Consider the following 14,920-nt stretch of genomic DNA (forward strand, 5'->3'; position numbering starts at 1 on the left):
CATGATGAAATGGCGGACCTTACTGAAGAGAAATGTCAAAAATCAGAAATCATAAACATCAGACTGACTTATTATTTTTATAATGAAACATTTTAGTTCATATATGCAAACGTTTAAAGATACTTTTTTCAAGCGTTGAAATTTTGAAAATTCATTACTTCAAAATTTGACAAATTTTGTCAAAAGTACATGTCCAATATTTTGCCTCAAACAACCCAACAAAAAACGTTTAGCACAAAAAAAAATTTTTTTTTTCATGTATATTTGGATTAAATTGATTTTACGGTTGATGTCTGTCGTTTTCCTCCTACAAATTATATGATTTCGCATTGAAAATCAAGCAATATCGGCGATAAAGAATGTTGGTACCGCTTCAAAAATAAACGAAATGACTCGATTATAAAAAATGTGTGTCCGTCATAGACATTTTACAGTGACTATTTGAGACAAGGATAACACTGGCCTAGAAAAAAAAATTTTTTGTTTGGTGCAGCTCTGTCCGTATCGCTCTGTCCGTATCGCTTATTTTGGTATTGAAATTGGTATTGATATATGTAAAAAATGTGACTGATAGTTTCGTATTAGCTCACAAAATATACCTAAAATCACTTCTAGAATCTTAGGCACCAAAATGAGTGTAGGCCAGTGTAATTTTACTAATCAAACTTTCTACCAAACATCATATCTCTTAACAAACTAGAGAATCACTACGGATTTCAGATTCAGATTAACATCAGTATGATACCTCGAGCAATAACCAAATTAAACGAAGCAATGAATGAACTTAATAATTTGATTTTTATCGGGATACTGAAAATTAAAATTTTCAAGAATTTTTTTTAATCATAAATTCGTCTTGAATTGTTTAACCACCAGAAAAGATAATTTTTTTTGTTATATGCTCCATTTCTTTTGACCATTGATTTTAGTTTAATCAAATAATGAAATTCTATGCATTATTTGCATTATTTGCAAGAACTGCTGTGCGGAGAAGATAAGCTAAACGAATGATTGAGCGAATGTGGTGAACAAAGGAGAAAATAATATATCAGCAACAAATGAATGGCGCATTGGTTGATTGAAAGCATAAGCACAGAATAATGTGCTTTGGGTGAATCTTTATATTGCAGCATTTACTTGGCGACATTTTGCAAGGAAGTTTTAGAGCGCACGCTGTCATGTATGTATGTATGTATATGGATTATTTGGCTTGATTCAAACTAGTTTTCAAATAGAAATGTGGTTGAAAGTTTCCCTTTTTTTCCTGTGGGCAGAAAATAGTAAGACCTTTTAATTTTAACCCATTCGGCAAATCAAAGGGAAAACTCATAATACTTGTCGGCTTCTACACTGGCCATTCTGAGCTCAAGAAGCACTTATTTAACATGGGTCTAGCTTCTTGTGCCAGTTGACGGTTCTGCGATTTGGAGTCTGAAACACCAAAACACCTGGTAATTCAGCAGTCTGTAGGCGCAGAATAAAGGCCATTGGATCATTGTTTCCAAATCTATACGATTGTCTTGCTGATGTGCATAAAGTGCATTCTGCGATTTTAGTGATGAGTGAAATTATTCAACAAAGAAGTTCCATAAAATTTTGTCTGCGGAATTAAACTTTTGGTACCGAAACATACAGAATGTTGAAAAAGGCCTTCGGTGATAACTGTTTGTCGCGAGCACGTCTTTTGATTGGTACTAATTATTCAAAGAGGGTCGAGAATTGACAACGAATCACCTCCATAATGCCAATCAACATCAACTGATGATCAACACTTCAATAAAATAAAGGAATCGGTCCTTGATAATATTAGTCGGAAATCTTTCTGGTATCGCTGGAAAATGGAAGGGATTAGTGAAAACCATTTTGAAATATCATTTGTGCCTATGAAAAGTAAAAGCACGAACACGGTTCTAAAATCACTCATTTTTTCGAAAAACAGCGTCGCATTAACGGAAGTGAAACAATGTTTTCCGACTACCAGGATGTCACGAAATATGTTGTTACTGGCGATAGTCTTGAATATCGGCCGAATATCAGGCAATTGTGGTGAATCGAAGCCGAAGAAAGCACATCAAAGCAGGTGAAAAATAAACACACAGACAGTTTTCTACGATTATCGAGGTGCGATGCACGCCGAATTCCTTCAGACCGATCAAACTATCAACAAGGAAAAAGGAAGGTTTAGAGTGTTTTGCGTATTTTCCATAAATTGACTTTAACAACTCTTTCGAGAATTGCAAAACACAACAATCAATTGACTTTTTAAAGCCACTGTACTTTATAAAAGTTTGTATGCAATATTTTTCACGCGTGTATAAAATTATTTACTTGCATACAGTCATGGGCAGAGAAATATTACACTTTGAAAATCTAATAAAACGTTTATTATTTATATAAACAGAAAACATACAAGTATATAATTTTTAATTTAAGTTATGTAAAAAAAAAATGTTTTTAATAGTTTTTGTTCATTTATTCAGGCTGAAATCTCTCCAGCCCGATTTTCACTGAAGATGATTCAAACAGCATATTCCGTTGTTTTATGCCAAAGAGAGCTGTGAAGATTTTTTCACTTTTCTGCAAAGGAATCACTTTTGACTGAGTTTATTGCGTTATATACCACTTTGCTCGAAATTTCATTATTTTGGAGGTCAGAATTGAATTTTCGCCATTTTGTGTAGATCAAAAATGACACCCCGTTTTTCCAGAGTACAATTTGTACCCACTTTATTTTTAATTCTAGCATTTCAGTTTTAATTTTCATAATGCGCGAGATCAAATAGAAAATCCAACTATTAAAAATAGTATACCTACTTATAAATAATGTGATTCTGAGTTAGTATACGAATATTTCAAATATAATAATTAAGTTTATTTTTTAATTACTACAAAATGTCGGTACTGGCAACCCTGTGTTGTAAGCGGGCAAACAGCTGACTCCTTGCTACAAGAAAAATTAAATTTTAGCAGCTATCAACGTACATGGACGGTAGAAGCGGTGAGTGTTCATTTCATTGCGCTCTCATGAGATATGTAGGTCGGTCGGCTGATTCGGTATACGATTTTGTGTCGGTCTTTAACTGAAGTATAAGCACGATAAGGGAATACGCTACTGAACTTTGTTAGAAATTTTTAGGATGCACCTATTTAAAAAAGTAAAATCTGATTTGAAAACTTTATATTAAAAGTGTAAAATTATTTAATAAAACTAAAAACTGTTTTGGAAAATTTATATTCAAAGTGTGTTTTTTTTTCTGTCCATGACTGTATATACAATTGCACAATATTTGCGTAGAAGCTATTGGAACGTAACAATAACAACAGCAGTTTGTAATAAAATCAACAACATTTTCAACAAATTGTCGCAATATTTCCATTGTTGTTTTTGCCGTTTGTATATGCGTATCAAAAGTATCTTGCATACATATGTATGTACGTACTTGTATTTTTGCAACAGTTTCATGAAAATGTTGGAATTCAAGAATTTCCACTATTGGTTATAGCGTCAGTCGCCGTTGATTTTGGTGCGCATATGCCATTGCTCCTTCTAGCTACAATTGTTGCCGGAAATTGTGTGACGACGCTTTTATTTTATACAATTTTCGCACAATCTAATTACTAATTCTGCAATTGGTTAAGTTGTATGAATGTATTTCTGCGTATTTGCCATTGTTGTGGGAGCTGAAGAATCGCCAAACGCTTTTGCGCCTCGCGCATTATTCGAACAGCCACAGTTGTGCAGTCCATAAAGCGCTGTTATCGTTGGCTGTTGGTGCAGTTAGCGTTTTTACAACATTTACTACTTTTAAATTTAACGGCTCAAATTAAATTTCAATTTTTTTAATTATTTTAAACTCAAACTAGCAGAGTTCCCTAACATTATTCTCATAACTTCCAATTCGGTAATTGCAGAGTGTGATTGCGGTTGCGTTGATTCATACACATCGTCGTCCTCGTACAACGGTTCTGGCGCCGCCGTGTCCATTTGCTTAAGCAACAGCAATAGCGAAGCTGTCGGAGTTGGTGTTATAAGCAGCACGACCGCAGTAGCAGCAGCAACTGCTTCAGCGCAAACGGCAAGCAGCAATTCGGAAACGCTGGCAGCGGTGGCGACAACGACGGCAACCAACAGCCTCAAGACGGCGCACACAAAAGTCGCTACGTCTGGGGGGCACGCCAACACGCAGCCCCCCAGCAAGCGTTCGAGCAGCGGTGCCGACGGTGATTATCAGCTGGTGCAACATGAGGTGCTCTATTCGCTCTCCGCCGAGTATGAGGTGAGTTTGCATATAAAACAAAATTAAAAAAAAAAAACGTAAAAATTCTGTATTTTGCTTTGTTTTTATGTAGGTCTTGGAGTTTTTGGGACGTGGCACGTTCGGCCAAGTGGTTAAATGCTGGAAACGTGGCACGTCGGAGATTGTGGCTATTAAGATCTTAAAGAATCATCCTTCGTATGCACGTCAGGGACAAATTGAAGTATCGATTCTATCGCGTCTCAGTCAAGAAAATGCTGACGAGTTCAATTTTGTGCGTGCTTTCGAGTGTTTCCAACACAAGAACCACACGTGTTTGGTTTTTGAAATGCTCGAACAGAATTTATATGATTTCCTTAAACAAAATAAGTTTTCACCGCTACCTTTGAAATATATACGGCCCATTTTAGAGCAGGTTAGTCTAATAGAAATACACATGTCTATATATTATCAATGTTTATACCGTTATAATTTTTGTTTATACTATTAAATAATTCTCTTAATTTTTAACGCTCATGCGCTTTAGGTTTTAACGGCGTTGCTAAAATTAAAGCAACTTGGTTTGATTCATGCAGATTTAAAGCCGGAAAATATAATGTTGGTAGATCCAGTAAGACAACCTTATAGGTAAGTAACCCAATAATACTTCAAGACACGTTTTTTTAATTGCAAATTGAACTGTTATACCCACATATGTGTATTAATTATTTTCTTAAAAAAAAAAAATATAGGGTGAAGGTTATAGATTTTGGCAGTGCGTCGCATGTCAGCAAAACGGTATGCAACACTTACTTGCAGTCCCGTTACTATCGTGCACCTGAAATTATTTTGGGTTTGCCATTTTGTGAGGCAATTGACATGTGGTCGCTGGGTTGTGTGGTGGCCGAGTTGTTCCTGGGTTGGCCCTTATATCCGGGCTCATCTGAATTCGATCAAATAAGGTTAGTTACTCATATTAATCTCATTGTTTTAAAAAGTTACTTAAATAACTATTTTCTACGCCACACAGGTACATATCACAGACACAGGGTCTGCCTACAGAGCACATGCTGAACAGCGCCTCAAAGACATCAAAGTTTTTCTATCGCGACGTTGATTCGACGTATCCGTTTTGGCGCCTGAAGACCACCGAGGAACACGAGGCAGAGACTAATACGAAAAGCAAGGAGGCACGCAAATATATATTTAATTGCTTAGACGATATTGGTCAGGTAAATGTACCAACTGACTTGGAAGGCGGTCAATTGTTGGCCGAGAAAACGGATAGACGCGAGTTTATTGATCTGTTAAAGCGTATGCTAACCATTGATCAAGAGCGTCGTCTTACGCCAGCTGAGGCGTTGAATCACTCCTTTGTACGCCTCACACACCTAGTTGACTACGTCTATTGTAATAATGTGAAAGCCTCGGTGCAGATGATGGAAGTATGCCGACGTGGCGATTTCCATACGTAAGTATTCAATATTTTCCACTGTCACTTTTTAAAATTTTAGTTTTTGTGCAAATATTTATTTATTTTATGCATTTATAGCGTGCAACCAGCTTCTACATTGGTTACCAATTTTGTACCGAGCACTACGGAGAATATGACGTTCACCATCAACAATCAACTGACCAGTCAAGTGCAGCGTTTGGTGCGTGAACGTCCACTAGCCTATGAGGGTCTTTATCAAATCTACGGCGGTCGCAATGTCGGCCGTCAGTACACACAGGGACGCGCCGATGCGTTCCAACATCAATTAAATATTTTGTGTCCATCATCTTATCAAACTATGCCCAGTCCCACCAAGCACGTGGTTGTTGGCAGCGCCACAATGCAGCCACCATTGCAAGTACGTAGACAGGCTGAGCTTTAGCTTTTTAAAAATAATGAAAATTAAACATTTCAAAGGTTCCTCCACAGCAGTATGTCAATGTGCCTGTGCCAGTGTCGATGGTGGAACCGGCTTCCGGACAACGCATGTTGCTTACCAATCGTGTACAAGCCAGCGGCGTGGCTTGGCCGCAAACCGGTCGACAAATGGCTTTAGTGCCTTCGTGGCAGCAAGCGCCAGCACATTCGCTAATTGTCGATTCGGCACCATTTTTGAATGTTGAGGAGATTTATCCGAAACACCACTTGAATATACCCAGAAATGATCTCAAGAAGGAGTCGCCAGTGCAACATTTAGTGTAAGTTCTTTACGTTTAAAGCTTAATAATGTGCTTTGTTTGCTTTTAGAACACAAGTAATTATATATTTTGGTTTTGCAGCACTAAGAGCAACTCGTATCGTGTGCCGCGCCACGATAAAAAGGAAAATAATCAGTTATCACCGGTTAAGAAGCGTGTGAAGGAGAGTTCACCGCCACACCAGCAGCGCTACAACCGCGCCTCACATGTTTCGCCGCAGTACCATAGTCACCACAATTGCAACTATGGCAGCAACTACAACAGCAATGCCGGCCCAGTTATTACTTCGGCATCGTCTGGTAGTAAGGATGAAGAAATCATATATAAGTATAAGGTTTACATTTTCTAAATCACTTCCTTTTTCCTATTTGCAGACATTGTTAGCCAAAATAGCAACAATGGTGGTGGTCACCATCATCACAGCAGCAATTCGGCCAATCAACAGCATGTGATCAGCAGCAGCAGCAGCAATGGTGGTGGCGGTGGTGGCGGCTATAGCAATAGCAATCATCATATTGTCAACAATTGCAGCGGCAACAACAGTGTTGGTGGCAACTATCACCACCAAACACATCACACACAGCAGCATCAGCCGACTCAGCAAGCGGTGCAACATTCGCACCAGCATCATGGCGCTATTGTAAAGCAGCAAACAATTACTATACACGACACGCCATCACCTTCGGCTGTCATAACGATTTCGGATAGCGAGGATGAGGGTAATGAGCCACCCGCCCCGGCACCGGTCGCACCGGTAATGAAGCAACGCGCACATGCGCAGTCGCAAACGAACCCTGCTTTATTGCAGCACTCGTCATCATCCTCGTCGTGTCGTGCTAATGGCCACCAACATCAGGTGCAGTCACAGCAGCAACAACAGCCGCAACATGTACACCATCACCACCATCAGACACATCAGCAGGTGCAGCCGCAGCCGCAGCCACAACAGCAGCAGCAGCAGCAAATTCAGCCGCAGCATCAGCATCATACTGCTAACATCTATGGTAATACATCAACAACCACATCAACGTCTACTAGTAGCATCACTAATCATTCAAAGGCAAAGTTATCACATGAGCCACAAACGCATACGAATTCGTATACGCATTCAAATCTAACCCATAGCGCTGATGTCAGCATCAAGTGTCAAAGTAGTTCGAACAGTAGCCATAGCCATAGCAATAGCAATAACAGTAATCCAAGTAATAACATTAATAGCAATAGTCAAGGCGGTGGCGTACATAACAATCATAATAACAATAATAATAATAACAATAGCAACCACAATAGTAGCAATAGCAGTAGTAACAGTAATCAATATGCCACCGCCGCCCGCAGTACAGCAACAAATGCTGTGCAGGGCGGAAGCGGAAGTGGAACTGGATTTGGTGGTGCAGGAGCCGGAGCAGATATTGCAATGGGCGCCGCCGCGGTCGCCGCATGCTCGGCACAGCAACATGTGCAGCAGCACGCACACTCGCACTCGCATACGCATCATCATCATCATAATTCACATCATCATCATCATCAGACGCCGACACAGCCACAGCTTATGCAGCCACAATATATTGCAAGCACTCACCATCATCAATCAATGCCACAACCACAGCCACAGCAGCAGCAATGCGGCAGCCTCTCTCACAATTCCGTCTCCGCATCCTCTACCGCAACCAACACCAATTCCAATTCTACTTCTACTTCCACCCACCACCATTACACTAGCAACAGTAGCAGCAGCAATCATCATCATCATGTTGCTAGCAACATCTCCGCCATATCCTCAAATACGAACAATTCTTCCCATCCATCCTCTAACGTATCCACCACCACCAATCCCTATCCACCACCCATGCTATCCACATCCACCACAGCCTCTTCCTCAACCACCAGCATCGCTCATCGTCACAGCAAACATGTACAGTTAGTAATCCCATGCGTAACCGTAGGTGATAACGACACAGATGAGGTGCGCCGACGCGGCAGTCATGCACACAGCGGTGGCAACAGTCCCAGGCAGCAACAGCAACAGCATCATCAGCACCAGCAACAACAACAACAGCAGTTGCAGTCATCCTCTTCACACCATCATCATCAACAACCACAACAGCACCAACCGCAACCACAGCACCAACAACAGCCGCAGCAGCAGCAACAATATCAGCAGCCTGCTCAGCAGCAGCAACAACAACAGCAACAGCCTAATATTAAATACGAACCGGGGCAATCGCAGAAAAAGCGCATCTTGGCCATGGCCCAGAATGAGTGCTACAACAATGGCGGCAACGGCGGTGTTGGCTGCAGCGGCAGTTTAGGCAATCAAACCGCCAGTTTGCCGCATTTGCCAACCAAACAAGAGCCGGCCGAATTCTACGAGTATCCGCCACAGCATGCCACATCGGTTGTTGTAGACAACAAGCGTTCTTCATGGGCAGCCACAGCCACACAAGCGCCACCGGCACACCATAAACGTGAGGTCACCTCGACGGCCTCCTCTGCCTCGGCCTATGTACAGCATACGGCCTCAACAGCAGCAGCTGCACCGCCATTGGCACATTCGAAGAGCTCATCTTCGGCTGTCGGCGGTGCTGTGGCAGTTGGTGCAGTTTCTGGTGCCGCTGCAGGTCCGCCCTCGTGGGGTGCACCACAAGTATACCATCGTCAGCAGCAAACTCACGCTGCTGTACAGGTGGTTGCACCGTCGGCGCAACAGCAGCAACAACAACAACCGCAACATCATCAGCATCAAGCGAATACACCAATCGGTGGTTCGCCTGCCGCGGCCACTGCAGTTATGCTCCAGCCAGATATCTATGCCCAGGGTGATATGTATCGCCGCCCAACTGTGTTTGTGTCGCAGGCGACTCCTACATATGCATACAATCGTGCGGCAGTGGCGCCACCCCCCGCACACAACAGCTCGAGCCGTCAGGTGAGTTTTGCGTCACGCGTTTGAAAGCGCTCGCAGCTAAGTGAATTTAGTAAATATTCAAATTTTCTTTAACTGTCCATAAGGTGAACTTATTTATATCACAGCTTTTTCTTATCATATTTCTTTACATTTTATTATCTAAAAAATCCCATTTTAAATTTTTTAAATAGTTTTTGTGTCAAAATTTGGAAAAAAATCAGTTCCAATTTTTTTTGGCTTACAGTCTTCTAGGTGTAATCGCTCAGTTCAATCAGTTGTCTTAAAACACGTTTTTTCTCAAAACTACATTTTCAAATTGGCTGTAGTTGTAACTCGAAAACAAATCAACCCATTTCTTTGATTGTTATATCCTGATCAAGTTATGTAAATTTTGCCACGAACTTTGCAAAACCCAGAAGGAACTTCGGAGACTATAAAGTACAGTGGGTCTATTCTGTAACACGATTCGAAAAAAAAGTTTACTCGTATTTGGATTTTTTATGTTCTGTAACTCCATTTTCGGATTTTCAAGCCAATTTTGGAATAAAATATTCGTTAGCTTTTTAGTTGTAGAAAGCAAAAACGAAAATTGTAAGTATTTACACTGTCACAGGGTGGCACAACTTTCGCATAATTATAAAGTAGATCCGAATTTCGAATAGAATACATTTACGAATGTATATACAGTATCCGGCAAAACTATGGTTATCCCACCACATTTTTTCATCCCTCTAATCTCAATAAAATACCTTAGTCAATAGTTATTTAGTGAAATGCCAAATTCTAAAGAAAAAAGCGTTGACTTGCGAAAACTGATTATTAATGGTCATTTAAGTGGACTGGGGTACGACAAAATCGCATAGAAATATTCTAGAAGCAAGGCCACAAACCAAGAAGTGATCAAAAATTACAAGAAAAATGTTGGACTAGAGAATACGCTAAGATCAGGCTGCTTCAGGGCAACCACTGCTCGCGAAGAGACTAAAAAATAGAGAATTGTAGAAAGATTCAGCCCGATTTCTTCAGCAGTGCCTTCAAGTTAATGTTTCTGAACGAACGAATCAGCGGATAATTCGAGAATATGATTATTCTAGCCACTACCAGATCAAAAAGCCAATCAGTAAAAAGAACTTGAAAGAAGAACTTGATTTGGAAAAAAGGAATTTGGAGTGATGAGAGCAAATTCTAATTAAAAATTACGAAAGGAAAAGAAAAATTTTGACGAAAGAGTCATGAGTTGGATATGTTTTAGTTTGGTGTTGTTGTAGTGATCTATCAAATCTGCCAACAGCCGAAGACAAAATCACGGGAGAGTCCTATACACAGAGTTCAAATTTAGAAGGCTCAACTCGAAAAATGGGTTTGCAAGATAACTTTGTACATCAGCAGGACAGTGATCCAAACATGCAAGTCGGGTTGAGAAAGAATATATCGATCAAACATCGATACAGCTCCTACCATGGTCTGCTCGAAGCCATGCCATAAATCTTATTGAGCTTTCATGGCAATATTTGCATGACAAGCTTGACAAGCTTGACCGATCCTTTTGTCGTTACAATAAACAGGACATTTTTCAAAACACACCACAATTCGCCCCGATTCCACGACAGTCGGGTCTAAGTAACGGGTAAGGACTGTAAACTTGGCAACCTTCCTCGAAATTATTTCAGGAATGTTTTTACCCGCTATAACAACGACTTTCGGCTCTAATCAACGCTAATATAATATTTAAATATAATTTTTTTAATGCAATATTCACATAAACAAAATAGAAAAACATTATTGCTGTCTGTTTTTCTATTTTATCATTTCTCAAAAGATATCATGATATTGGTCTTAACATTCTTAGGGTATACATAGTTTTGTCGGATACTCTATATAAATTAACATCATGACGAGCTGAACTGTCTGTCTGTATATCTGAGAGCTTGTGCTCCAGTTTCCAAGAGGTTGCTCATTTGTCGAACCCACAGCTATCGAACCACTATAGCACATAGCTGTCATACAACTCAAGTTCTTGTATGGTATCAAGTTCATGATGGTAAACTTTCGTTTTTAACTCTAACACAGAGTGTACCCCTTAATTAAATGGAGTTATTTTATTTCCAAAACTAATAATTTTCGTTCAACATGACAAGACTTCTATAGGGAGAATCCTGGTATAGATAAGATAAGATATGTGGATGAGAATTGCACCGCGACCTTGACTCTATTGTACGCTGTGGCCCTGGTATATCCACCTATCTAAAATAAACGCATTCTAAATTACCGTTATTGTCTTACTTAGATCTTCTGTTAATTGACAGGTAATACCATCGCATCCACTACCCGCCCATATACATTTCCCCACACAGTACAGCCAATTTGGTCCACTAAGTCCAGCACAAGTTGCCGCCAGCAAGCATGCGCATTACGCACCGACGAACATATGGTACGGTGGAGAATAAACTGGTTTAAAACACTCGAGTGAGTCCAACGAAACGAATGAATATTTCCAATTATTACTTAACCTAAAGAATTGTATATTTCTACATTAATCTTTCTCATTTTCTTTTCAACAAACTTTTTTGGTGTATTGTATTTGTTTTGCCTTGACCCCAACATGTACATGCATGCAGATCGTTTCTAACTGATTGTGTTGGCGGCAGCAACGACAGATTTACGAACACCAAATGCAATACAAAGCACTACAAAACCAATTACAACAATAATAACAGTGGTAGTTTAGGCGACTTGCCGCAGTATTTGCAAACAAGCGCCCAACTACAACAAAAACAACAAGATTTTAAATTACCAGCGTGCACACGGTACGCGCTGAACGCTGAAAGTGAAGCGGCTGCAACAGAAACCAACACAACAACAACAATTGAGGATAATCAAAATTTGTCTTTTACACGCTGGTGGTTTATGCTGATGCAACAAACCATCAACTACAATTACAGCAACATATTGCAACGAACGAACACTGCAACGGCAACAGCAACAACATCGCTACCAGCAGCATTTTTAGATGAGCTACTTGGGAATGTAGCAAACATATTTTCAAGTGAATAAATTGCAACTATAAATATTAATGCGTCTGCTACCGCCACAGGCAGCGGTAGCTGGCGCACACAACAAATACCAAATTGCGTTGATTAGAATTGTATTTCACCAACTGTATATAGCGTATGTAGATTTGATGATACAACAAAAACTTACTGAAATATTGCCGATGAAATTACTTTTCACTTACATAAATATGGAGTACGCAGCGGAGTCTCTCAACTACATAATTAACAAATGTAATTAGACAGTTACTTTAACTTATTAACACACATACACATTCACACACTTATAGCCGCAATAAACCAGGACGTAATAGTTGTTTTAGACGAGCCAATGTAGCGAAACAGCTCTACAGCATAGTTTTTTTGTACACAGTAGGCAAAATATGCAATATTTGATAGAGCGGAAACATATACATACATAGCTCATAGTTGAAGTCAAGCAAACACTCACATATATACACATACGCATGCATATAATGATTTTTAAGTAAGCAAACTATAACATTTATAACACTTTAACGTTTATTATTACTTTGAAAAAGAAAAGAAGAAAAAATACAGCAACAGACGTACATACATATATATTGCTAATACAAATTACTCTAATTGTTCTTAACAGCAACACTATTATTATATAATATGCATTCTACCTATTTATATTTCGTTTATATTACGTAAGTTTACAACGGCATAATTTTGTAAGCGGAAAGCAAATCTAAGTGATTAATGTAACAATGTACTTTAAAGCAAAATAATACCAAGAAAATAGAAAACGCAAAAACTACAAATATGTAGGCGTAAGGCACACATTTTGAAGCCTAGCCCTGCATATATTTAACTAAACTAACTAAATTAGTTATTAAAAGCAAAAGAAGAAGAAAAGAATTTGTTGCTTTAATATTAAGCGTCTGTGTATTAGACTACATACAGCAGTGTTACCTTAAATCTGAAGGGTAAAAGAAAAAACTCCTTGCTAAAATAATATAAAATCTTCACTGGGCAAAACATTTTAATAAAATTTGCTTAATACGTGTGAAATAAAATATATTTATACATTAATAATGCAGATTTTTTCAATAAATGAGCTGAAAAGTGATTTAAGTCTAAAAAAAAAAACTGATTTAAGTCAATAAAACTAATTTAGGTCACTTAAACTTTATGCGCACGCGTGTAGTGATCTTTACGATAAACACTTAACACACGCGTAAGTTTGAAATTAAATTAATAAAAATAGTTTTTTAGCACACAATAAAGCGCTTTTTGGGTCTCAATTAAGTTGTACTGGATGAACTTGTATATTTTCTATTTCGCGCTAACAAATTTTTAAAGAAAAAATCATTTTTTTCTGAACAAAAGTAGAAATTTTTAAACAAAAATTGTAATTTGAAAAAAAAATGTTTTTTTTCTACACAAAAATTTGAAATTCTAAAAAATAAATTGTCCGCACGAATTTTTAATTTTTTTTAAGTTTTGCCAAATTTGCTAACAAATTTCTAAACAAAAATTTAAATTTTTTAACAAAAATGCAAATTTCTGATAAAACATTGTCCAAACGAATTTAAAAAAAAATGTTTTTGTTTCAACAATTGTGAAATAAGCATTGCGCTGTTTTTTTTTTAATTGTAAACTGATTTTTTTATATTATTTCAAGTTTAAGTAAAATTCACAGCATTTGCGCTGTGCTTATACGCACATTTGATTTTCATTGCTTATATTATGAATATATAATGTTTTCCTTACTTTGACTCAGAAGGAAATAAAATAATATTATAATATTCTTCTTGTTCTTTATTGGTTCGCTGTAAAAAAAAAAAAATAATAATAATAACATTACAAGCACATATTTACATTATGGAATTACATAAATTCAATGAACAACTTGTGTAGTGCATTATATAAATATATACATATATAATTTACTTTATTTTAACACAAAGCATAAATTCAACAGCAACGCCTGTGTCAAACCATAACTTTACCAATATAATTATTATTTATTAAAAAAAATACTTCACAGCTGCTAAAAGTTAATTTTTTAAACTTTATTTTTTTAAAAAATTGCTTTAAAATTGCTAAAACTTAATTTTTTTTTATCACTACGCACCTAAACGTACATAAGTGCTAAGGTGAAGTTTCATGCGTTTCAATTTGCTAATTAAGCAAATCGCCGCTAATTTAACATTAACATTTTGTTTTCAATAAAAGAGAGACAAAAATAATATTCAATGCAAGTTTAGATAAGAAATTTTAGCAGTTAAGTTGACTTACAACAATAACAAGGCATATGCGAAAATGAATTAATTGCGCAGGTTTTTTTTAGGTTAGAACTAAAACCTTCAATGATCCTCTTTTACATACGCAATAAATTTAATGTTTTTAAGACCGAACTCAATATATATTTCGTTTTACATACCCTATAAGCGGAAAATTGAGTTTTCATGTTGATGAAAAATACACTTAATTTTTTTTTATTGAATGCAGCATAAAATAATTTCGAAATAAACAATTGCAATTAATTGTTTAAACAAGTAAAT

The 14,920-nt window shown here is 37.7% G+C and overlaps 1 protein-coding gene across 4 annotated transcripts in view; it reads left to right on the forward strand.

Moving 5' to 3' along the window:
• Positions 1–12,655, forward strand: part of LOC108977201 (homeodomain-interacting protein kinase 2) — an 82,630-nt gene extending 69,975 nt beyond the window's left edge. Inside the window, exons 2-13 of one of the 4 annotated variants that reach the window (XM_018946787.1) lie at positions 3,913–4,277; positions 4,351–4,671; positions 4,783–4,883; positions 4,988–5,197; positions 5,266–5,706; positions 5,788–6,088; positions 6,148–6,428; positions 6,510–6,730; positions 6,803–7,432; positions 8,375–9,357; positions 11,643–11,802; positions 11,955–12,655. In XM_018946787.1, the coding sequence (XP_018802332.1) occupies positions 3,913–4,277; positions 4,351–4,671; positions 4,783–4,883; positions 4,988–5,197; positions 5,266–5,706; positions 5,788–6,088; positions 6,148–6,428; positions 6,510–6,730; positions 6,803–7,432; positions 8,375–9,357; positions 11,643–11,783 (3,995 nt within the window). In that variant the 3' untranslated portion in view covers positions 11,784–11,802; positions 11,955–12,655. Of the gene's footprint in view, positions 1–3,912; positions 4,278–4,350; positions 4,672–4,782; positions 4,884–4,987; positions 5,198–5,265; positions 5,707–5,787; positions 6,089–6,147; positions 6,429–6,509; positions 6,731–6,802; positions 9,358–11,642; positions 11,803–11,954 lie in introns of all 4 variants that reach the window. The other 3 variants (XM_018946783.1, XM_018946784.1, XM_018946786.1) reach the window with 3 other exon arrangements.
• Positions 12,656–14,920: the final 2,265 nt, after the last annotated feature.

The sequence above is a fragment of the Bactrocera latifrons genome, unplaced genomic scaffold (assembly GCF_001853355.1).
Source record: "Bactrocera latifrons isolate USDA-ARS-PBARC rearing strain unplaced genomic scaffold, ASM185335v1 scaffold_85, whole genome shotgun sequence".
Lineage (NCBI taxonomy): Eukaryota > Metazoa > Arthropoda > Insecta > Diptera > Tephritidae > Bactrocera > Bactrocera latifrons.